This window comes from Polypterus senegalus, chromosome 2 (assembly GCF_016835505.1).
Source record: "Polypterus senegalus isolate Bchr_013 chromosome 2, ASM1683550v1, whole genome shotgun sequence".
NCBI classification, from domain to species: domain Eukaryota; kingdom Metazoa; phylum Chordata; class Cladistia; order Polypteriformes; family Polypteridae; genus Polypterus; species Polypterus senegalus.
This window is the reverse complement of record NC_053155.1, coordinates 31326855-31352905: the sequence shown is the minus strand read 5'-3', so window position 1 is coordinate 31352905 and position 26051 is coordinate 31326855. Positions and strand designations below refer to the sequence as shown.

The 26051-nt window shown below is 36.9% G+C and overlaps 1 protein-coding gene across 3 annotated transcripts in view; it reads right to left on the bottom strand.

The window, feature by feature from the left end:
• Positions 1-10384: 10384 nt before the first annotated feature.
• Positions 10385-26051, bottom strand: part of LOC120522841 (coiled-coil domain-containing protein 138-like) — a 106764-nt gene continuing 91097 nt past the window's right edge. For 2 of the 3 annotated variants that reach the window (XM_039743539.1, XM_039743537.1), the window contains exons 13-16: positions 23812-23988; positions 22582-22602; positions 14095-14233; positions 10385-10721 (exon numbers count right to left, since the gene is read on the bottom strand). In XM_039743539.1, coding sequence (XP_039599473.1) covers positions 10559-10721; positions 14095-14233; positions 22582-22602; positions 23812-23988 — 500 coding nt within the window. In that variant the 3' untranslated portion in view covers positions 10385-10558. The remainder of the gene's footprint in view (positions 10722-14094; positions 14234-22581; positions 22603-23811; positions 23989-26051) is intronic. The other variant, XM_039743538.1, reaches the window with a different exon arrangement.

Sequence of the window (26051 nt, the reverse complement as noted above, 5' to 3'; positions counted from 1 at the left end):
CATAGCCAGACAATGCAGGAGTTTATCAACGTATCCGACGCTATAATATCATGGCCACTGTCTGCCAGTGATGCAGCAGGACAACGACCCCAAGATTTGAAGTAAATCTACTAGAGAATGTCTTCAAAGAAAGAAAATCCGCCTCTTGGAGTGGCCCAGTGAGATCTCGCATATAAACCCAATGGAGATGCTGTGGAATGGCATCAGGAGAGTCATTCACACCAGCCATCCTAAGAACAGGGCTGAACTGAAGTAGCTCTGTAAGCGAGAATGGTCCAAAACCTCTCCTGAATGTTGTGCACGTCTTTTCCGCAGCTACCAGAAGTGCTTGTTTGAGTTTATTTTTGCCATAGGAGGTTCAACCAGCTGTTAAATCCAAGGTTTCTCTTACCTTTCTTCCAAGGAAACTGTGAATAATTCATGGGTGTGTTCAATAAAAACATGAAAGATTATAACTGTTTGCATGAAGATCACATTACATTTTATGACCAAACATTACAGAAAAAAAAAAGGTCATTCTGAAGATTTCACAGCACAAAAACCACCTCCATACACCTTGGAGATTTCACAGGAAAAACTACTGATTACTAAAATAAAAAAGGCAATGCTCCTCCCTAACCGGGCCACACATGTATTCATCTTGAGCTCACGGGAGATAAAGAACTAAAACACTGCTATCAAATGGGTTCAGCCGCAAAAATTGAGATCATCGGCAAACAGCTCACCACACAGATGGACTCCATTTACCTAATCATGTGATGTCAAAAGAGCCCATAAAGGTGCTTAATGGAATGAACAGAAAATAGTTTCAGAATTCACGATTTCTGCTTTGTTTACAAAGTATAATTTATCAGGAGAATTCTGTTTCTCATCAAAATACGTTTTACAGTTAATATGTTGCACTGCCCCAGGGGCAGGCACTGGTTGTGCGAACTCTCAATCTGAATAACAGATGAAGAGGTGAATGATTGAATTTTAGAATCAATAGGAGTTAAGAGATTTAGGCTACTCACACCGTCAAAGGCCACACTTAAGGCAGAAGGTCATAATCCAAAGAGCACGACTCATCCCATCCATTTTTGCACTACCTTGGTTATCTACCCCAATTACATCAAACAAGACATTTTTTTAACAGAAAAAAATAAATGAATCACTATGGTAGTAACTTAGAAGTGATCTCTTGGTAAGAGGGCAATCCTCTGCAGACATACCTTCCTATTAAGAAAGCACCCAAGGACTTTACTGCCAAAGCTCCCCATGTGACCCTCAGCTTCACAAAGAAATGACTCTGTGGCCGGGGCACTTGTGTATTGGACTCTGCTCTTTCGTCTCTTAACGTCACCATGCACGTGCGTCCACTCAAGAGTGTCGTAACTGCCTATCAGGGATATTGTTGCTGTGCACCTCATATGCATGCACATCCTGGCTGGTCCAGTTGCCCTGCTGCTGACAGAATTCTACATCTCATGTTCTGCCTATAGGTGGCATCGGAACAAACCACTTCAAAGCCTGATGGGCAATACCTGGAGTGAACCATTTCACTGGGGTGGGGAACGAAGAGAATAAACTAAAGGATTATAATAAGGAACAGGAGGTTGGAAGCATACTCCGATTACAGCGCATTGCCACACCCACCCAGATTGAGATCCAATCTGCAGCTCTTCTGGGATTTATGGGATTTGAGGATATTGTTAAAAAAATTAAAAGTTATATACAGGTGCCGGTCATAAAATTAGAATATCATGACAAATGACAATGATTTATTTCAGTAATTGCATTCCAAAAGTTAAACTTGTACATTAGATTCATTCATTACACACAGACTGATGTATTTCAAATGTTTATTTCTTTTAATTTTGATGATTTATAACTGACAACTAATGAAAGTCCCAAATTCAGTATCTTGGAAAATTAGAATATTGTGAAAAGGTTCAATATTGAAGACACCTGGTGCCACACTCTAATCAGCTAATTAACTCAAAACACCTGCAAAAGCCTTTAAATGGTCTCTCAGTCTAGTTCTGTAGGCTACACAATCACGGGGAAGACTGCTGACTTGACAGTTGTCCAAACGACGACCATTGACACCTTGCACAAGGAGGGCAAGACACAAAAGGCCATTGCTAAAAAGACTGGCTGTTCACAGAGCTCTGTGTCCAAGCACATCAATACAGAGGCGAAGGGAAGGACAAGATGTGGTAGAAAAAAGTGTACAAGCAATAGGGATAACCGCACCCTGGAGAGGATTGTGAAACAAAACCCATTCAAAACTGTGGGGGAGATTCACAAAGAGTGGACTGCAGCTGGAGTCAGTGCTTCAGGAACCTCCACACACAGACGTATGCAAGACATGGGTTTCAGCTGTCACATTCCTTGTGTCAAGCCACTCTTGAACAAGAGACAGCGTCAGAAGCGTCTCGCTTGGGCTAAAGACAAAAAGGACTGGACTGCTGCTGAGTGGTCCAAAGTTATGTTCTCTAATAAAGGTAAATTTTGCATTTCCTTTGGAAATCAAGGTCTCAGAGTCTGGAGGAAGAGAGTGTCCAGTGTAAAGTTTCCACAGTCAGTGATGGTTTGAGGTTGGTCCATTGTGTTTTCTGAGGTCCAAGGTCAACGCAGCCATCTACCAGGAAGTTTTAGAGCACTTCATGCTTCCTGCTGCTGACGAACTTTATGGAGATGCAGATTTCATTTTCCAACAGGACCTGGCACCTGCAGACAGTGCCAAAGCTACCAGTACCTGGTTTAAGGACCATGGTATCCCTGTTCTTGATTGGCCAGCAAACTCGCCTGACCTTAACCCCATAGAAAATCTATGGGGTATTGTGAAGAGGAAGATGCAATACGCCAGACCCAACAATTCAGAAGAGGTGAAGGCCACTATCAGCGCAACATGGGCTCTCATAACACCTGAGCAGTGCCACAGACTGATCGACTCCATGCCACGCCGCATTGTATCAGTAATCCAGGCCAAAGGAGCCCCAACTAAATATTGAGTGCTGTACATGCTCATACTTTTCATGTTCATACCTTTCAGTTGGCCAACATTTCTAAAAATCTTTTTTTTGCATTGGTCTTAATTTATATTCTAATTTTCTGAGATACTGAATTTGGGACTTTCATTAGTTGTCAGTTATAATCATCAAAATTAAAAGAAATAAACATTTGAAATACATCAGTCTGTGTGTAATGAATGAATCTAATATACAAGTTTCACTTTTTGAATGGAATTACTGAAATAAATCAACTTTGTCATGATATTCTAATTTTATGACCGGCACCTGTATATGTTTAGAAAATTAAGTAAAAAGGCTACTGATCCCAATAATGTGTAATCCGATGAAACGTTATTATTTAAAATATTTCTACAGAAAAATCACCATCTACTCCCCATGACTCTGTAATGGAAAGAGTAGGATCAGGGAGTAAAGGTTTGACCCCAAGTAACACACTATTCTTCATATCTACTGAATCCAGCAGCCATTTCCTAAGGAACACATGGTTGTTTAAGGCCAATGAAGACTATATTAACATAACATGTACGATTTTGATAATGTGGAAGGAAAAAATGGATTACCTGCCTTTGTTTAAAACCTGCATGCCCCCTTTCATGTTTCAGAGGTTCCTTGCATTCCCCAAGGGACTTCCTGGCCTAATCGTCATTATAGAACTGTTTCAGCACAGCGCCATTTGATCACTCCACAGGCTTAGAGCAGCACCAATGAATTTAGGTCTTCTTTGGATCTTACAGAACTTCTACAGAGTTTAGCTCTCAGTAGGTTCTACAGAAGTGCTATGGGGCTTTGGTGTCCAAGTCCTACAAACCGTCTGTGGAGTTCAGTTCTCATCATTCTCATTTTGGTCTTCCTTGGATCCTACAGAACTACTCTGGAGTTTAGGCCTCACATTTATCACTGGTTCCACTGCCATTTTCCTTAATCAGGTTAGACAATTGCCACCTCTAAATCTTTCTCTTCTATTCTCTGCAGTCCTGGGGATTATTTTGTGCGAGACTCAGACTTTTGATATCATCTGACACTATCTTCAGCCTCCAACCTTGGTGACCCTTCCCATCCAATCGTCATCCTTGGACTTCAGCTCCACATGCTCAAACCACCTTAATTTGTGTCTCATCGGCACAACTACTACTGCCTCCATATTGTCTTCCCCTTTTCCTGTGACACTCCACGCATCCAGCTGATCATCACCGTTGCTGTACTATGGTTTATATTTCACTTTCATCAGCCATTTCTTGCTCCAATACTCCTTCTCATACAGCTTTCATAAACTTTACCCTTCAATGCCAGAGAAACTCCTTAAGAAGTCAGAAGGACAGGCAGCTTTTAGAATTTCCTTCATGTTCCTTTCATCCTGGCTATCACTGCTTTGCCTGCACTTGCTACTTGGGTGATATGTCAGGACCCAACTTTCTTCAAAAGAACTCCATTACCTTTCAGTAGAAATTCAAACAGGCCTGCTACATAACTTTGTACCCACCACTGATACATAACATGCCACTTCAGTTCCAACTGTGGTTCCTGCATTTAGCTTGCGGCCTTTCCTCTTCCAAGCTACTTTTAATTATTGTGGTAAGGCTTTGTCATGGGGCTCAGTGAGAGCCCGGGGTGGCATGATTGGGTGTTAGTTTACCCTTCTTTGATGAGCAGTAAAAGTTTTTGCATTTACCTCAACAGGAGGTACGGATGCCAGGAAAGGTGGCTGGACCACTGTACAGAAGTGCTCTGTGGGTGAAGGTGGTGGATGAGCGTGTGTGGGTGTGACAGGCCTACAAAGCTGTGCACGTGTCTGACAGAGGAATTGAAAACCTGAGTGGTACGTTATTGCCTTTTGAAAGAGAGTGACAGTTGAGATGCAAGCAAGAAGTTGTGTAAGGGCCCAGATAAAATTCAGGGAGAGGTTATACCTGAACAGGGTTCAGGAGAGCAGACAGGACCCCATGGATCCGTCCTGTGTGAGTGCACACATGGGAAGATTTGATACTCCATTGATATAAAAGTGGCGATTACAAGGATAGCAGTAGTGTTAACTTGGCAGCGTATTAGACTTTGGGTGGGACTGAAGAATTTTCTGACAAGGATTGGCCACACATATCCCATGAGGATACTTAAGACACCCCAAAGGCAAATGAGGGGTTGAACTTTTGTTGGTGTGTTGCATATAGCGAGTGAGGTATAACAGCGTTCTGGGGTTAAGCTCTCCAATTATGTATCGAGGTGGAGGCCAGAACCTGGAAAGTACACACACACCAATTGCTACTGGGAATCACTTTAAGCTGCATGTATTTATCTGACAGTCTCTGGAGGGGAAAGAAGGTATGACAGTGCCAGCAAAACAAAGCTCCTCTGAAAGTCCTGAAAATAGAGGCAGTTCGGTGCAATGGTGGTGTGAACTAGTCTAAACCTGTGGATAAGCTCAGTGGAGTCTCTTTACCTTGAAAAAGGATGGTAAAGAGAGCAAGAACCCAATTTCTTTTCCTCCAATTTATAACTGCACTTTACTTTTTGTGTCACAAGAACTGATTTTATTAATACTTTATTGTGTGGGAAATGTCTGTAAAATGGCATATATATACTGTATAAACAGCTTTTGTATTTTTTCATAAGAAGCTTGTGCTTGTGTCTCTCTGTCCTCTTACTCTGGTATTTCAGCTATGACTACAAGTGCCCATAATCTGAGTTTGTCCTCTTCTGAATTATTTTGGAATAATGCACAATTCATGCAAGATTCAAAGATAGCCGTGGATCCAGTTCCCAAGACTCTACTGCAGCTCCAGTGGATCTCCTATCCACCACCCTATCCCCGATTGCTCATAAGAGATTCTTCTGGAGTAATATTTCACCAACATGACTTTTTTGTTTTTTTATCTTTCTACATCTGATTTTTGTTCAGTTTCATTCAAGGATCTGTACTATCAGCCACTTAAGACCAACAGAAAAGGACTTCTGGGAGAGCAAAGGCTCTGTTCTGGCTATCCACCAATCTTTCTCAAATTTTATAGATTAAGGCTACTCATAATGGCACCATAAAGATTATGATTATATATAGAAAAGCCTAAACACTTAACAATAGTCTAGCCTCAAGTATTAATATTTGCACATAACTATGCATCAATGTAATTGAAGCTCTATTAATGTATCCCCTCCATCATTCGATTAGACTCACTTAATCCAGTTCAGGGATGTGGAATCACAGCCTAACTGGCAGCACGAGACAGAACCAACTCTGAATACAGCATCAGTTCATTACACCACCCAATTTTACAGGGTGAATTTAGAGATGCCATTATGGGTAAAAACTCAGTGTACGTGGAAATAAAAAAAAAACAGACATACATGCATACATGTCATCTCCACCCAGTGCAAAGGAATTTTAGTAATGGAATTATCAAGGTGCTTTGGACATTTTCTTTCTATTGCTACCTTCTCTTTCTCCCATCAGTTTAACAATTCATGACTGAAAAGGCCTTTAGAACCTGAACCTGAGCCTGCTGGCATTTAGGGGTAATTTCTAGACCTTTCAGAATTACATTCAGGGTCAAGATCTGATCTCCACTTGGACCAGTGGCATCCAGCTGGAGTTTCCCCTGGAAACACAAAGATAATGCTGGACAAAAAGTTACAGAAAAAATTTGGAAGGAATGTGTGGACTAACATGAAGGAAAATGCAGGGACGCTTACAGCATATGCTCTGAAACTATTTTAAGCAAAGTCTCCCAAAACGTTGTACCCTGGGGTCAAAGCCACTGCTAATATATACCCAATATAATGAAGCGGAGCATAATCACAGATCTTCATTACTGCTAACAGTAATTCCACAGTATGATTTTGGATAATAATAGACCTATTGATCAAAGCAAAGGCTTAACCATCTATCCAGAAACTGCAATGTTTTGAAAAACCACCATTGTTCTAGTCTTATATGTTTAAGTGCTGAACTATTACTAGACACAATTGAAGAAAATATTTCTTTAATCACAAATCCCAAGTCTTGTAATGTGAAAGAGACTTGAAGCATCTTGTTATAGTGATCTGGTTACCAATTGTAATAAAGACCATACAAGCCATCACCCACACAAAGAACATGGCTGAGACATTCAAGGCTAGTAGTGAGGGTACCTGTACATACAGTATGCTTCTTTCCTCAGTGGACCCCGTGCATGCCTTGTACAGCACATGTGCATTCAAACCCGCGTTTGGTTGCCAGCTTTTATCCCGCCGCATCAGAGAATTCATTGTAATTTCCAGCTGAGAAAAGAAGAGTGTTCTTGGCTGACCTTGCAGAGGAACTGCTTCGTCGCTTCTTAAGATAAGAAAAGGTGATGGAAAAAGAAAAGAAGATGTAATATCGACAAGCTTCTGTTCCAAGACCTCTGCATCCCCCAGGAAAGAAAGTTCAGTGTCAGGCGCTCCTTCAGTGTAATAGGAACTACAGCATAGAGAGATGTGTACATTGCAACAAGTACACATGTCGTAAATGTAGGAAGGATTGTCTTTGGGTGTGAGGGTACTGTAACATATGAATTTGATGATTGTATATAGCGCGGAACTGACCTCTCTGTACTTTTCAGTCCTCTACATCTCCTGGAGTACAAAAAAAAAAAAACCCCACCATGCACCATAATGGAGACTGGGCAAGTGAGGGGGAGGGGGGATGGGAAACGCAGTCACTGACTACAACTGCATGAAGGTATGCAAACGAATAAAATGCTGCATTGGTGCAACAATATTTTCCAACATGTACTATACAGGTCATAAAATGAATTATTCCAAATGTTATATATACCTATGTCTCTCTTTTTTGTCAGTGCAGGTTTGACATCATGGACCAGAACGTGCATACTACTTCAGCATATGCAGGAACACTCAAGAATACAACTAAATTAAAAAAAAAAAAAATCATATCTACAATGATTCCCAGACATGCACACCACTTACACCCACATCCACAGTTTTCCCAGTCCCAGTCTTATTCACACACAAGATCTGACACTGTTTTCAAATAAAATGTTGGCATAACAAAACAAGTTTTGTGGGAGGGTTGTGGGAGCAGGAATGTGACTGAGAGAATAAAACTGAAAAAAATGCTAACTTTTACAAGTAATATAAATTTACACCGGCTGTTACTAACGCAAATCAAAAATATGTTTTTATTGTATAATATTAACAATAAGAGCAGCTCACTACTCAAAACAGTAAATTAGGGAGGTGGCCAGTATTGAACTAGCGACCTCTTGATTACAAGTCAGCAGTTCTTACCGCTGCACCATGCAAGTTGTCATATCAAAAGCCTACCCTAACCCACATTCTTTTTCTTCGGTTATATTCTTGACGAAAAGCACACTTGTTTTGTTATATTTGTACCTTTTGTGAAAGTGTTTATTTGATCTTTGGACTTGAGGCTTCACACATATACTTCATGTCTACATTTTGTCAGTTACTGAAACATGAAAAACGTTTCTGTTTTAACTGTGTTTACATAGATTGTTGTAAACACGGAACACAGATGAAATGTGTGTATTCCAAATGACAATGTATTATTTATCCCCTACAAGTCCAGGCACTTCAAGATAAACACTGAGCACTGAGAACTTTCTTAGCGAATTGAGCTGCTGCAATGGGATTGGTTGGGATAGCAGGCTGCTTGTGTTGATCAATACATTTGCAACACAAAAGATGCTGACAGAGAGGTGTGAAGGAATTTGAGGTGGGCCGGGATTAAGAGTTTTTTCATAAACTTTGGGCACTCTATGAAAAGAAAAAAAAAAAAAAATGAACATTTCAAAACCCTCATCAGGCACAAAGAGGAAGGAATGAAACCTGAGGTGCCAGTTTATTGCAGGGACCATTCATACAGACCCGACACTCAAATGCAGCCTAAACTGCATGTTCGTGATAATGTTGGAGAACTGAAGTACTTGGAGGAAAAAACTGAAACAGATATTGTCAAGAACATGTAAACGCCCAAGGGCACAATGCTCAGACGTGGGATTTGAATCCAGGAGTCTGTATCTGTGAAACAGTATAAATAACCACCTTCCCACCATGCAGTTGTAAAGCTGGCTTAGTTACCATTAAACAACCTAAAATAAACAAATAGATAAACCCTCAAAAGCAAACAACCTAAAAATAAATTCATTAAATATATAACCCCTCAAAAGAAATGACAATTTCCCAAAGTAACCTGCAGAGCAAACTTTTACCAATCCATTTTCTAAACCAGCTTAAATCAATAATGGCTTGATGGAAGTCAGAATTTAACCATGCAGCATATTTTAACAGGATGCCAATCAATCATTGGATACTTTATTCACACATGCCCTTTCATAGCAGCTCAGTTTAGAAATGTCAATTCACCTAACCTGCATGACTGTTTAAGGTGGGGAGAAACAATAACCAGGTATAAACAAAAAAAATGTGGAAACTGCAGGTGAGGAAAAGGAAATGGACCCCTGGTGCTATGAGGCTTCACCCTTTACCACTGTGCTTGTCTCTAATGCATAATGAGATAGATAGATAGATAGATAGATAGATAGATAGATAGATAGATAGATAGATAAACTTTATTAATCCCAAGGGGAAACAAATATTTATATACAGACTATTGGAAAGACTAACAGACACACACAAATACACATGTAGCTCTTACCTTTGGAGTTTGTTAAATGACACTGTAGTATCAAAACTCTGAGTAGTAGCTTTACGCTAGTCAGGTTTACAATTGAAAGGCAACCTGAGTATATGACTGCTATCAAAAAGACAATTACATTGTTATATGTCTTGTGCCAGTGCAGAACTTAGAGAACAACATAGTAATAGACAACACAATAATGTGGCTGATCTTTTATCTTAAACTATTAAACAAATCTTGTAGACTTTACTTATTTACTTGTCTTAGGACATAAGTTCTTAGTCAGACTCCATTATCTAGATGAACAGTATGAACTTAACCCTATTAAAAAAAAAAAAAATACATTTTTATTCTACAATTACACAACCAAAATAGAAACACACACTACACACATGAATGGAGAGGATCAAAAGGAACACAAATACAGTGTGTTACTCTGAGAATTAATTTTATCTCAATGTTTCAAAAACAGCTGTACACCAAATATGTCTCAATAACAATTATATTTCATTTCATGTAAGAAGAAATAAATTTGTTAGCCAAAAACAATTATTGATTTTTATATATATATATATATATATATATATATATATATATATATATATATATATATATATATATATATATATATATATATATACACACATACACATATATACACACACACACACATTTTAAATCAGTAAATCTACTTGTGCGTTAAAGTGTAAAATACAAAGCAACAGTTAAATTCAAATAAGAAAAATTGTCCCATTGGATTTTATTATGCATTACATTAACAAATAATAATCATTTACTATCATGCAATTAGCTGCCATAACGTAAATGCTACATTATATGAAATAATATTTTAATAGGCCGGACGTAAAAGTAAAACATTTAAAATGTGAACCACAATTGGGCCCTGCAGTTACAGATCATCATCTTCAAGACTTGTCTGTTTAATCATCCCCAGGTTGAAAAGAATTGAAGTTAAATTTATTGATAAAAAGGCATGATCACGATCAGTGGTCCTGTGCATCTCCTGGATAATCAGGTGGAGTGTGAACATTTCAAACAGTCTCTTGTTCTTCCTGCAACAATGGAGAAATATTTTGGACTTGCATTAGAACCCTGATTGGTCAAAATGAAAATCACGTTTAAGTTTTATTTCAATGTATGCATAGTACTGGGTGAGCTGAAAAGAAGTACCACATTTCAAAAGCTTATTCTACAAAAATGCTACAAGATAAAATAAATTTCATTACAACAAAAGAAAGGGTATACAAAATAGATTTTTTTTTCAGTGTGTTTTAAAAATTATGACATCAAGGTGGTGGAGATCATTGGTGAAACACTTTGAGACGATTTCTGAATGCATGAATGACTCGTTCAGCCATTTCAAGGGGAATAGTAGCGATTTCATGAAGAATAGCATCCTTGAGCGTTTCAAGGTTTTGAGATCGGTTGTGTGTATACCTGCTCCCTGAGATTGCCCCACAAGTAGTAAACACAAGGAGTAAGATCAGGCTAACGTGAAGGTCTAAATTTAGCCACCTATTGAAGAATTGTTTGCTGATTTGGGACGTCACCGTTAGGAGGAATGCTGAAGTGCGTTCGGAAGGCATGTTGCATAGTGATGATGGATTTGTTGTTTGCGAAGAATGCTTCGACAGTGAAAGCATGGTACGCACTGGACCAAGGCATGCTGCCAACTGAAAACTACAAGGGATCACATATTAAAGGACCCCCACCCCAACCCATTCGGCTACCTCTACCTCGCACAATGACATTAAGAAATGTGGTACTTCAGCTTGGCTCACCTTGTACTATAAAATTCCTACTTGCATCTCTAACCCCAATTTCTGACAGACGTACATTACTAGCAACAGACAATGATCAGAAAGGAAGACATGGAGTTCAACATCAGAGAACAGAAATAAACATGCATCAAGTGGTCAAGATGAAAAATTAATCTTGTCATATGTAAAGAATTAGGAAATTAGGTTGGTACAAAAACAAAGACATTGCAGCCTTCCAGGATTGAATTTGAGAAGCCCTGCGCAATAATCTCTAGACTTTACAGAAAATGGGGTGATAAACCAAAAAAACTTCCAAAGTCAGAAACTGTCAGAATCTGGCGTAAATGCAAAGAAATAATAAATCCACTTTGCTTTACATCAGTATTTCGTTGGTACACATTGGGCCTCTTAATACCACTTCAATGATATTTGAATGCTATACTGTACCAAGTAATATTGTTGACAACGTTCATCTTTTTCTGGCCACAGTTGACTCTTTTTCAAACTAATAATGATCCACGTCATAAAGAATCATTTATCTTGAGCTAATTCCATGAACATGACTCTGACTTCAGTTTATACAACAGGCCAGCACAGTCCCAAGACCTTAAACTGACTGAAAACATTTGGGATTCACAAGAGGTTCACAACAAAAATATTTGGCCTAATAATTGCAGGAATTATATTTTGCAATTGAGTCTGCATATTTCCAATTCCTAGGTGAATTAATGAATTGAATAATTCCGCCTTTTCTAGAAGCATAAGGGGTATTACCTAGTACTTAATCAGTCAACTATATAAAGTGGTAACAGACTATACACTTGAGTCTTTTGTAAGCACTTCTATTAGACCCAATTCACAGATGGGTTTACTCAATGAAACTGAGGTACCGGGATCAGTTTTAAAAGCTCTACGGTGAGTTGCAAACTGATAGAAAATTGTAAATGCCTTTTCATTTCACAAAATATGTGGTGTTCTACCAAACCTGTCTGTTAGACATATTGCACTTGATTGTTTTATCTGATGTCTTGTACTTGTTATGCCAAAACAGAGACTGCATCTGAACTTGCCACACCTGGAAAACATTTGTACAGGCACTGGTTTTGTCAGGCAACACATTCATTGGCTGTCAAAATGAGGCAAGTTTATGATACTGTCAAAATCTGAAAATGTACTGAAATGTTGTGAGGCAGCTGAGTTATCCATAATACCCTATAATTTATAGTTGTGTAATATGACAAACTCAAGGCAACAAGATTTTATGAACTGCTCTCTCACTCTTAGGGCTAGAATATACTTAATGCGACGCATCTGCTTGCAGACATATACTTTATGTAAATCTGGAGGATTCCAACAGGAGGCAGTGCGAGATGCTGAAGTGAAGGTATATAAAAAAAATTTTAAAATGTGTCATTAAAATGGGGAATATGCAATATGGCTTGCAGCCGAATCCCTATTTACTTTCTCAAACATTTTCTGCTTTGCTCGGACATATTTGTCCCGAATTTGCTTTCATTTCGTCTTGGACGTTCATACGTTCACTTTCAAAGAGCTGGCAATTTGATGTCATGTTCTGACAGGCCATGTTTATCATCATGGAGATGTTCATAGTAAACAGCAATACAGACATCACATACCAAAGCTTGAACACACACACACACACCCCACCCAAGTATTTGCTGGTACTGCACCTTGTGGACGAGTCACATTAATTTCTGATGACGTGCCAATGCCAAATACAACATCATAAACTACTGAGCTATGCTGGGCAGACAGTCTTTGTCCTCATGAGTTTGGAAGCCTGTAATTCTGAAAGACTATTTGTGGGGTATAGTGCTTATAAATGTAGCCTACTTGTTCATGCAATAATGTTTTTCACATTCTTTTTTCCAACTGTGGAGTCTCAAATCTGTGTATTATATTTGATAACTGTATCATTGAACCGTTTTGTGTCAAAACCTGGGAACATATTTTGTTGACCACCGCATGGCCCGCTGATTCCACGTAGGCTTTAATAAAACAGAACAGGCAACATACAGGCAACAACAACAGACACAATAACAGGAAGTAGGATTGATACAGCATGAGGAACCAAGGATGGGCTAGTGAAGCACTGGGTTGTTTTGCTTATGATAAACCTCTCCATATTATTTTCAGAGTTTACGCTTGTGTTGAGAACAAAGTATTTTTTCCGAGAACCCATCGCATCAGACAAGAGGAAACACTCAACAGATTTTTTGATCTCAAGTGTGTTCATCATCTCTTTCTGGTTGGCACTATCTGAGAAGAAGAAGAGCAATGATAAAACATCTTCAAGGGCACAGATAATGTGCCTGATTAGCAGAACAAGTATCTTTGTAAGGGTAGAGGGACTGAGAGATACTAATTGTTTTTGAGGGAAACATATCAAAGCTAGACTGCATCACAGGAAAAGGAAGAAAGACAATTAGATAAGTCTCCTGTTAGCTAAGCAAGAGGCAGAATGTACAGTATATAAGATATGAGGACCCAGCAAGTAGAAAAATGTTCAACTGATATTGAGAGAAAGATATTATATTCAATTTTAATCATTCTCTTTTTACATTTACTATTTTATTTAATGCTAAATACAATTGATGTATCATTTCTGAGTTGCAAGTTAAGTTTTAACTGAAGAGGAACTTACTTCATTTTTGAAAGCTTTTGCAGAATAATGCTGGCTTTTTCCAGGAGTTCCACTTCTAATTTGGGATTACGGAGCAGCAGGGACATAACTCGGAAGAAATGCTCATTGCTGCAGGCTTCCAGAAATTGATTCAGTAACCCTTTTAGTGAGAAGACAAAAAAAGGAGACAATATTTTTTTTCTGTAGCTTTTAATTTTTACTTTAAACATAATCCTTTATTTTTGTATTTTATAACACACAATACAAGATTAAACAGAAAAGGCAGATGCCAGACTGCAACATCACATAATTTAAAACACAAATAATAATGGCCCTGTGGTTTTTTATCCTAAAAATATTTATTCTATTTAACCTTGACCAACTTGGTTGTCACACAGCTAAATCCATTTGTTTCACAGCTGGTCTCTGAGATGTGGCCTTCAGTAACTAAACATCTGCCTGAAAAAATACTTGACAAGTGATGTTTAACCCCAAGAACCAATGATGACTTCACATCTAATATTCTCCTCTTACCTCTACTCTTGTCGTCTGCCAGTTAACCAGCTTGAGATCCAGTATTTTAAGTTACCTCTGATGCGTCTAGTTTCAGAATTAAGCTTTGGTTTGGGAATGTATTAAAGACATTTTGAAAGTCTAAGTAAATTATGTCATATGTTTTGCTTTTGTCAACTGATCCAATTGAAAATTAAACATCTAAAATATTGGTTTGCAGGATCTTCTCCTCATAAACTTATGTTGGCTGTAATTTAGTATATTATTTTCATATATTAACTTATATAATTTCCAAAGACTTATTGGTCTGTAATGACCAGAATCATTTTTGTCTCCCTTCATGAATATTGGAGTCACATTTGCAACTTTCCAGTCCGCTGCTACTTCTCCTTTCTCAAGTGACTGCTCAAATATGCCTTTCAAGGTTTATAGATTAAATCATTCCTTTATTTCAATACAAAAGATAAAATCCCATCAGGTCCAGGGGTTTTATTAGTTTTCAACATATTAAGAGTTGAAGCACATCTGACTCTTCTGTTTTAAAATCTTGGTGCAAAGAGTTTGTTTCTACTTCTGCATGGAACATTGTTTTGTTCTTCCTTTAAAATACTACAGTGAAATATTTATAGACCATTAGTTTGTCACCTTCTTAATAAATACCTGCACAAAACATGTTGCATATTATTCAATCTACAGATACTAATAAAAGTTGTATTTTTATTAACAAACTCAACTGCTACTTACATCACACAAAACATTAAATGGTCAGCACCAAGGAGCACAAACTCTAAAGCTCACAAACAAGGCTTGACACAGGCAGGATTCTGACAAACACTGCAGTTACACAAATAAATACAGGAGGCAGTAAGCTAGTACAAGCACGGGAAAGTATTACAAAAGTAAATAAAGCACCCACCCAAAAGTGCAGAAGGTGGAACTTAATAGGTTCATTTAAGAATGTATCTGATCTGGGAATCTCTACTTAACACATTAGTGTTTATTTCTGCAAATTTCTATTTATCTGTACTGCAAGATGTTTCTGTTTATATTTCACTTCTTTCTTTCATACAATATTTGTTATTTCTGTATGTTATGCTGGGTTTAAAAGTTGAAGTGTGCTTAAGCAAAAGAAAACTGAATTAAATATACAAGATTAAAAATACGAGTGTAAAGTAGGCATCAAAAATGTATCTTAAGCAAAAGAATACATTTGAAGGGAAGGAAGAAAACAAAGCAAGGGTTTAGACAGAATTACCATCTAAGATAGAGTTAATGTTTATCATCACAGCTCCACCTTATACTTTATTTTTAAGAGCTCAACTGATTCACCAAGAAACTCACTGTTTATATTAATGGGGCTCGAGTTTAAAAAGAACAATTAGGTGGAAATGTAAACCAAGCAGACAATGATTCAACTTAACAACAGAATATCCCAACTATGGTAAATTAAAAAAAAAAAAAAAGAGTAAGGTAACTCAACCAGGTATCTTGGTAAAATAACAAGGTACTGCACATTACGTTTTACAAATAAAAAGAGCCAATTCAGTCAGTTAAGCTCACTGGTTAGTAAACAGATATTCATAGACTTTTATAAGCTAATTCTACAACATTTAGAAAACTAAAAAAAAAAATTCAGTGATGCACATACATCCTTGGCCAAATTACACATTTTGTTGAACCGTCAGGTGACATACAGTACTGCAGCCTACTCTGCCCAGGACATCGCCCCAGCTGTCGCACATGCCAGGCTCTGCCTGCCTGCTTTGCCAACCAGTCATGTTGCTTAAATTCTGCTATGTAATTTTTCAGGCATCCTTACATAGTGAGCTTATCTTTACCAGGACCGGTATCTGCTTTTGCCCCTCCTGGAGAATGAGGACTTAACTGTACTTTTCATTTCTGCTCATTATGTGAAAGCATTTTCAAACCACCAGTGCATGACTACTTAATAAACTTTTTCTTTTTTTTTACTACCACATTGAGCAATTTATGACATACTTTTTCTGTAAATTTTACATTTTGCAAGCTACCGTGTTATGCATTTGCCTCCACTTGAAAGTGAAAGAACAAATACGAATTAGATTATCTCTGTAATAAGGTAGCCAAATGAAATGTTGACATAACGTCTCAATCTTAAAACAGGATATATTTCTGAGCATTTTATAGAACAATTACTATTTATATATTAAATCTGACAGTATAAGATTTCAGATTAAATGAAACATACACTTTGAACATTGAGGCCCTAATTTTGCATACACCTTCATATAATAAAAATTTTCCACATACAAAATACTGAAATATGGTCCATTTGGCTTCACTATATTGTACAAATAATTTCCATTATAGCTTCATTGAATATTTTAAAAGCAGTGACTGTACTTACCTGAATACTGGCTGACTTGTGGAATAACTTCTCTTTTTACATTGCAAAAATACAAAGACTCCATGGGGTTGGCATTTCTATATAAATATGCCAAGTTCTGATAACATAATGTTTAAACTTTTTTTTTTTATTTTTTTGGAAAAGTTAAGCAAGATTAAAGGAAAGCAGATTATTCGTGCAAGAACAAAAACACTGAGATTCATTTAAGATCTGAGAATGCCAAACAAATGTCCCTCCAGAATCACACCAGGAACACTCCATTATATCTCGCAAAATGATGGATGACTAATCTTTTACAGATTCTAGACTAAGACATCTAAAAGGTAATTGCACCAACCGACATTCCATCCCTGTGTCCAACAAGACCCAAACAAGAGTTAGGCATGGAAAGCTTCACATTTAATATATATGTTTTGTTAATGTCAAAAGAGCACAATGAGTGAACAAAAAGTACAAATACATTACAAAACCACCAGAAAATGTAACAAACATGTTTCTAATGTTGTTAGAGAAGTGCCACGTCCACTGGCATCTACTAAATGCAAAATTTTGGCTACTAATCATTATATCTCTGAGTCACCAATGTTCTTTTGAATTTTTACAGTGAAATTAATGTTAACCTTTCTCCTTTTTCTAATTTTATTTATGTTTTGAAAGCTAAGACTTTGATCTTTGCATGCCAACCAAAACAATACCATAAATAATTTACAGCTATGTTCTTGAGAATGTTAGCTATATAGTGTGAAAAGAATCTACACATGCAATTAATACTGGACAAAACCAAATACTTTTTAGCTGAAAACAAATATCCACAGTGCTCTGTATTCACTAACTGGAAGGGAGTTTAATATTTAAGGAACTGAATAAAGCTTTGTGCAATTGAAACTTTAGGTCATGACAGTTCGTGAAGGAGAGCTTCAAGAGAAAGACATGGTAGATCTGCCTACAAAACAGAAGGGCAGAGAGGTTTTCAACACTCAGCGAAGAGTCAATAAACTAAATTGCAAAACAGGTCTATAATCTATAAAGCCAAATTCCAATCAGATTAAGTAATTTAGGTTTATTTTATTTAAGCTCTCAAAACATTTCAAACTAAATTAAATTCTTTGATCTGACATCACTCTCTGATGGCACACACAGGAAAAAACATTCAGACTGTCCACAAGCAACGTCTGGATATGAAATTCAAACTCATTACTAAGGAACTTTGAAGCTATTGAGTGGTAGGCTCGGTTTTGCATGGTGCCACTGAAGGGAGGTCAATAAAAGGGTTGTAATTTTAAAGCAGCTTCCTGGATTACACACTATCCAGTGAAGGAAAGCGCTCTAAACCAAACACACACAAAACTGGTTAATCTGACCTTAGTTACAAGAACCTATTAAAGCCATTATCAAGCAAAGACAACCACATTCACAAAAGATTCTTAAACCAAAGGAGAAGTTCAGTTGGAGGTGGGAAGCTCCTTCCAACAACAAGGAGCAAACATGAAGAATATGGATTGAGATGTGATGCCTTGCTGAGATGGCATCATCAAACCTTGTTCATTAAAAGACTTGAGTTGGAGCACAGAATCTCACAAGTGTCTCCATTTAAGGGTCTAAACGTAATATGTGCTGCTACTAGGAGGTACAGTGGTAACATAAAAATAGGACTAACATATGCCTGTCTCCTGTCTTGCTAGTTGAACACAAGAGGATTCAAAATGGAGCGGCACAGTAGTATAAGCAGCTACTCCTCCCAATTGAAAACTGCAATTGTCCAGATGTGACAAGATCAATACCTGGACCAGACATTGTACTGCATAATCTGTCAGATAAGGTTTGATCTTGTGGATGAGTCTGTGTGAACAAGAGACAGATGCAATGTGGCCACTTAAGGATACCTGGTCATCAATCACCACTCCAAGATGATACACTGACTTGAGACAAGTTTTAGCAATAATAAGCAGGGCTGAATGGAGACGGTGTTGAACAGACGGACTGGATGGGATAGCAAGGAGGTTCACCTTTGACAAGTTCAGCTGGAGATGGTGCTCCTTCATTAAGTTTGCAATATCAACGAGACATGCTGAGATTCTAATGGATACAGTGTGGTCCTTTGGAGAGGAAAAAAAGGTACAGCTGCGTATCATCTGCATAACACTGACATGACACAATATGTACTGTCTATGGGTGCATTACTGTTTCTTGGGTTATATTTATGAAGTGTGATTAACATACAAACAATAAAGGTAGCTACTTGGGGAACATTTCTTAAAGTATATACAATTTGGGCTACTTTTGTTATACTCTCCCTTCTTAGCAAAACACGTATTTCTCCCTTAATAAATCTTCCTCTTAACACAGTTGACAAGTAAATTGCACTGCTTTGACTGCCCAGTACCTAATTTCTGCCTAGTATTTATGTTGTGGGTTTGGTTCTTAAGTATATCCAATATTAAACATTCATTCATCTATTAGATTTTCGAGTCATCGCCACATTCAGCACTTTACAAATCATATGGCATTACACTGCCCTTCAAGGATGTATACTTGTAGCCATATAACCTACCTTCACATAATAGTGAAAACAAATGCTTGCTCAGTGTTATAACTCTTGTCCCAAGCAAAATTAGACACCACTTTTTAGTACCAGTTGAGATGTCAGTTTATAGTACTAACTGCATGTTATTCGTACCAAAAGTATTAATTGCTTAGGTGCCTATGGCTGGTAGTTTTCTTAAAGGCCCCGTCATTAACCAAAAATAAGCATACTAAACAGAACATACTGGAACGCAACCTGCTATAAATAATTGATACAACTGCCTGGTTGGATAAAGACAAATGGATGGTGAAATTTTAAGTCTTACTGTGGAATTTATAGTAAAATACTCATCTTTTACTCCTCTAAGGTTGGTAAAAAAAAATGGAAATTGTCTCCATGTAAAAATCAAAAATAAAGACAGTTTACTTTACATTCATAAATGTGACCTGCATTGCAATGGAGCTCGCTTTCCACACAATGCTGCCAAGATAGGCTTTTACCTAGAGCAACCTTGTGCTGGACTTAAATGGCTACTGAAAACTGATGTGTTAAACAAAAAAAAAAAAAAAAGTTAAAATATTTTTAAAGCTATTCATAATTGTTACGATACAATTAATAAATACACAAAAAATAAAGAAGGAACACTGAGCACAATGTAATAAACCATCCATGGCCAAGGCACTAGCCTACAATATTAAAACAGTGAAATGACAGGCCCCCGGCACAGGATTATCATTTGGAAGGGTCAGTGGAGTTCTAAATGAGCAGTGCAAGCATGAGAGATGGTTGAAGCAAGATGGCAAATTGGAATCTCCTTTGTAAAATTTTGGTTCTGCTTAAGCATGTGATCAGATCAATGAAAACACATGTTCATGTTTGAGGTGAACAGGGCCAGAGGTTGGTTTGAATGGAGAAACAGAGGGGACAGAGAGAGAGTGAGAATGAGAGGCTGATAAAATTTAGAAATACCCAGAGAGGGACTGAAAGCTAAAAAAAAACCCTCGGCATTGTGCCTATGATATTTACTATTTTATTTAAAAATGCTTATCTGCTTATTGTCTTATTGGGGGCATTATTAAACAAATATTCTGAAGTAAGCTTGGACCAAACCTTAGCCCCCAAAGTACAAGACACCCTCAGTCTTACCCCATTTTTGTGTACAAAGAAGTAGATTATAGTAATAGTTTAAGGAACTGTGCTTTATAAACACATGCAATACTTAGATCCTTATGGTTATTAGCTTCTTTAGATTTCCAACTCATTATTATATTTCACAATAAATGACTTCTGATTCTACTTTTTATATTGTCAAAATAAGCATGTCAAAACTTTTCTAAAATAATCACAGTTAGTAGAAAAATTTCTTATTAAGTGACCTTATATGTTCATAGGAATGAAGCAATCATATTATTAAAGAATGATGAATCATGAGTGCAATCTTTTGGTCAGATTGGTTAGCCAAGCACGCAAAGCAGTAAAGCACACATGAAATAGTATAAAGGTATATAACACATTATGCGTTGCTGCATCAGAATTTCAAAACTATTTTCCTTTAAATATAAAACCTCTTCTTTTCTCTGAAATAAGATCTTTGAAAAAGACAGATAAAGTATCTCTTCAATGCTACAACACTAAAGATTAATACTAAGCTGAAAGCAAGTGCTAACATTTAAGAAAACCATATGGAACAAATCATTTGCTTTTCTTATTTAATACAACAGGTTTTCAGTGTTTTGGAAAACTGACCATTTCATTCACACATTTTAGAATCAAGTTTGGATGGGAGACTACTCACTATGGCTAATTTAGAGGTGCCAACTAGCATAACGTACACATCTGAAAGGAAAAGGATATACTGTATATACTCGCATTTTAGTTCTCCCACGGATAAGTCGGAGGTTAAATTTACCATATAATTTCCGGTATTTTATAATGTTGAAAGCAGAAAAATCACGCTATTGATACAAGAGATTATGATATGCTAATCCCTACCTGAGAGAGTAAACACACACAGAGCACACTGCGTTTTTTTCCTATGTATTGTGCCTATGTGACCACACAGTAATACAAAACTATTCCAAAGCGACATTTGCACAGTTTTGTGTTGTTTGTATCTCACACCCTCATACACCTATATTGTAAGAGCATCCCTTACCAATATGTAGCTGGTTGTAAATTAAAAGTCATTGAAGTGGCGAAAGAAATTAGTAACTGCGCTACTCCAACAAAATTTGATGTGCCTAAGAAATTGGTGCAAGATTGGAGAAAGCAAGAAGATGTAAAATACATAAATAAAGTGTCGCATTTTTGAATGGGTGTATAAGTCGGGGTCTGATTTTATGATTGATTTTTCAGGTTTCAAGACCAGACTTGTACGCGAGTATATACGGTACCCAGAAATATATCACAGCGATATTATGATTTTCTTTAGAAAACCAAGATGAAATAATCAGCTTTCAAAAAACGCTATGCAATTTAATATGCTCAATAAAACCAAGCATACAATCCCTTAAAGAGCCTTCCAACAGCTAACAATCTTGGGACTAAGCCGGTCATGTCACACTATTAGTATTGTGCACATTGATTATTCACTTTTAACATCACATTGCTGATGACATTTGATTTAAAGCCCCATGACCCAATTTGTGAAGAAGTGCTTCCTGGACTGCACTTTGAATGTGTTTTCCTTTAATTTACCACTGTACTCCCAAACATGATTCACTTTTTATATATGGGAACTACACTGGATCAAATTTATCAAAAGCCTTTGAGCACTGCCCTATTTTTCCTACACAAAGAAAATTGTATTCACTATGATAATGAACCAACAAATAAAGCAGAGTATGATAAAGGATTGTGGAAAACACCACCATAGTGTGGAATAATCTTGTCTGCACAATCAAAAAATCTGGTAAAAAATATTTAGGAAGCATATAACTTATATTACGAAAAAATCAATTGTATATATTTATTTTGTAATATCTAAGATTAACAAAACACACTTAAATTTTTATTAAACAAGAAAAAACAGAGCAATGCTAATGCCTTTTATTATTATATTTCATACTCAGACCACAGCACTTACGTTTATGACACAGGAAGCCACCTCCACCCCAGGGATAAATAAAACAAAAGAAAAAAAAAGGAATTAGGAATGCATGGCAAGTTGTGGTTAACTTGAAGAGAATGCCTTTGAGTGTACGTGTGTGTATTTTTGGCAACAATATCTCTCACTGTGTTGCAGAAATCAGCATTAATCAGCCACAAATACTTCATTTTAAACATTGCCATATCTACATTTTATTTGGGTTGACAGCATCTATTTATTTTTATTTTTAATTTAAAATACCAGAAGTCTATTTCATATAGTACCTTTCTTAAATAAGCAAAATCGTAAGGCATTTTATAAGTATTGAATGCTATTGTTTATGTCTGTGTAATATACTCACCTTGACCCACAGACCTAGCCATTTAGCCATTATACTGCATGCTTAATAAAAGTTAACACTGTATTATATATAGGCATTGGCGGTTGTCGAAAGGTGTAAAATATTTGGTCATTTCGGTACACTGGTGAGTTCTGCCATCAACTCACATGCAGAACCATAGGTGAAGAACTTAAGCATTTCACTGTTATGGTGCTCCTGTGTAGTATAATTATCTCCTGTACCATCATCAGTCCACACCTTGAACCTGTCCCAGTCATTCAATACATAAGACACAATGTTTCCTCCGGATATCAAAAGTGAGCCTGATATGGCCGTGCAATATGTAACACAGAGATAGGGAAAGGCAGGGGCCATCTCCGGGCATGGAAACCACTCAGTAAGTGACAGTTCTTTGATCGATGGTGATCACCTCGATAGACATGTTAATGGGGGTACGGTTGGAACGATAAAGGAAATGGGTACCTAAACAATGTAAAGCAAGTGTAAAATACCTACACAACAACTGCAATCGTAATAAACGAACAATAAAACAGTGGAGAAGCCGTGGATTAAATAAAAAGGCTTCAGTTATCAGCAGGGAGACGTGAATCCTGTGGCGAAGCAAGGAAGGGAATGAAGAGACTGGAGCGACAGACGGCCTTATATAGGCAGGCAGCCAACAACGTGGGAGGCGTGGGGATGGGGGACCCAACGCCGCCTCACACGGTGACCGAGCTGCAGGGTATGGACGTATATATGTACGTAAGTAGGATTTAGTAAGCGTTGAAAATACAAATACACAGTAAATACCCAAAAGTGTAGCCACACCTTCTGTTCATACAATTAAAAACAAAAAGAATCCTTTATTTACTTGATACTTTACTTACTTGATTCTGTAGTCATCTGCAGTATCACATCCATAGCGGAAACTGGGAGGCGCTTACATGATGAGCCAGCATGTTTAAGAACAACATTCAGTGCTTGGTACTCTAGAAATAATGACTTTCCTTCATTATTCTTCAGATCTCTTAGCAAAGTGTCAAAAGCCTGGGCCAGGTAGTCCGCTGTAATGGGAAAAGCAAATGAATTACAAAATTCTATTTCATTCTGGCATGTATATAAACACACGCACACACAGATACATATATACATATAAACATACATACATATACATACATACCTACTGTATATACATACTGTACATACACATATATCCATACACACATAGCTGAAGACAAATTTACATACACTTAGGATAAATTCTTTAAAAGTTTATAAATGCCTCCACAGATTTTATACTAACAAACTATAAATTTGGCTTATCGTTTAAGACATCTACTTTGTGCAGGGCAAAAGTCATTTTTTCCCCAAAAAATGTTCATAATGAGTATTTTATTATGACTATTATGTCAGAATAAGCCATTAAAGAGTTCAAAACAGAAAGCAGGCTTAAAATAAACCAGAAATGAAATCAAATTAAGTTGTATTTTGAATTTGAAAGCCAATGATCAAAAGAACATTTCAATAAAAAAGTAAAGCAATAAATGTATAGTTGACTAAGTGTTGCAAATGAAAGAATCAGGTTGTCTTAAACAAAATAGTGTGTGAAATTCAATTTGTCCTTGCTTTTTATTTTAAATGTTTGTTGTTTATAATTTGGTTAATTGGATAAGTCATATACTTATAGTATATATTCTATTATGGTTTTTAACTTGTGTAGAAAACACCATTCAAATCTGAAAGCATTATGCATCTTTTCTGGCAAAATGTATTTCTTATTTAATTCACATTATGCTATCAACATATAGTATTGTCCATTCAATATTTGTTTTCAGACCCAACAGCGAAAAAAAAATAGAGCCATGTGAAAAATTAAATGTCTCTTGTACGTTGTGAACAAATTTTACACCAACTCCAGCTACACCCCCAACAATTTTCAAGAATTAACGTTAACGGCACAAACATCTCTATTCATCTCTCCTTTAAGGAGACTTTGAAGCAAGACGGAAACCAGGCCTGAACAGAACACCATCACATAACATATCTACAGTATGCTCACTTGCCATGGGCGAATTTATAGCCATTATGCAATGGACAGTGAGGAGCAGGAGTGTCCTATGAACCAATAATTGTGTTTAGAATATGTAATAATATTCAAACAATATAATGTTTTCCAACAAATTTGAAAATATATTAAAAATTGTGGTGACTACATGCATTTTTCAGTGCACAATTCAAGTCATTAGCACGAATATGTGGTTTTTAACGAATAGTGTGGCATAGTGCTTAAGGCTTTAGTTCAGATCCTGCTACCGATACTGCATGACCATAAGTATGTCACTTCACCTTCCTATGCTCCAACTGGAAGAAAAAAAAAAAACAAAGAAAATGTAAATAATTGTATCGCTCAAATGTTGTAAGTTGTTTGGGATGAAGGCATCAGCCAAGTAATAAGTATAGGTTGAGTTTCCCTAATCCAAAATGTCTGGGACCAGAAGCATTTTGGAAATTTCTGGATTTTTACATATTTATACATACATAATAAGGTATCTTGGCAACACACATGATCAAATAGGAAAACACAGCCAAACCAGAAAAATGACGACTAGTGTATATAATGATACATATCCCTCACTTGTTATTATAATGTACACTGATGTGACAAATACATTAAACCTCAAATGTAATGAATATGATGTACAAACTCTATTTTAGCTCCCTTTAAAGACATCCAATGCCATGTATTTGCATTGAAAAACATTTTTGTTTTTTATCAGCTATCTATTGTCATATCTGGCCAACAAATCAGAAATATCTCAGTCATCCTTCACTCCATCATGCCCACTGTTGTGGAAGTCATCAACCGAACAGGGCTACATTGTTTTGTCATGGTGCAAGTGTACAAACATAAAGCATAACATGTTTTTGTCATCATAAAAAATAACAAAAAGCAATTTGCATCAGATCCAGTTTTTTTTAACATAACCAGAGTAATTTACTACACTGAAATTGCAATAAGGACATCTGGTGAGAATTAAGCCGATTTTATTAACTGTAAGCAGCGACATTCCATTAACACACAAGGCATCTGCAACATCAATAGGAGTTTTGAGGAGTGTTAATGTAT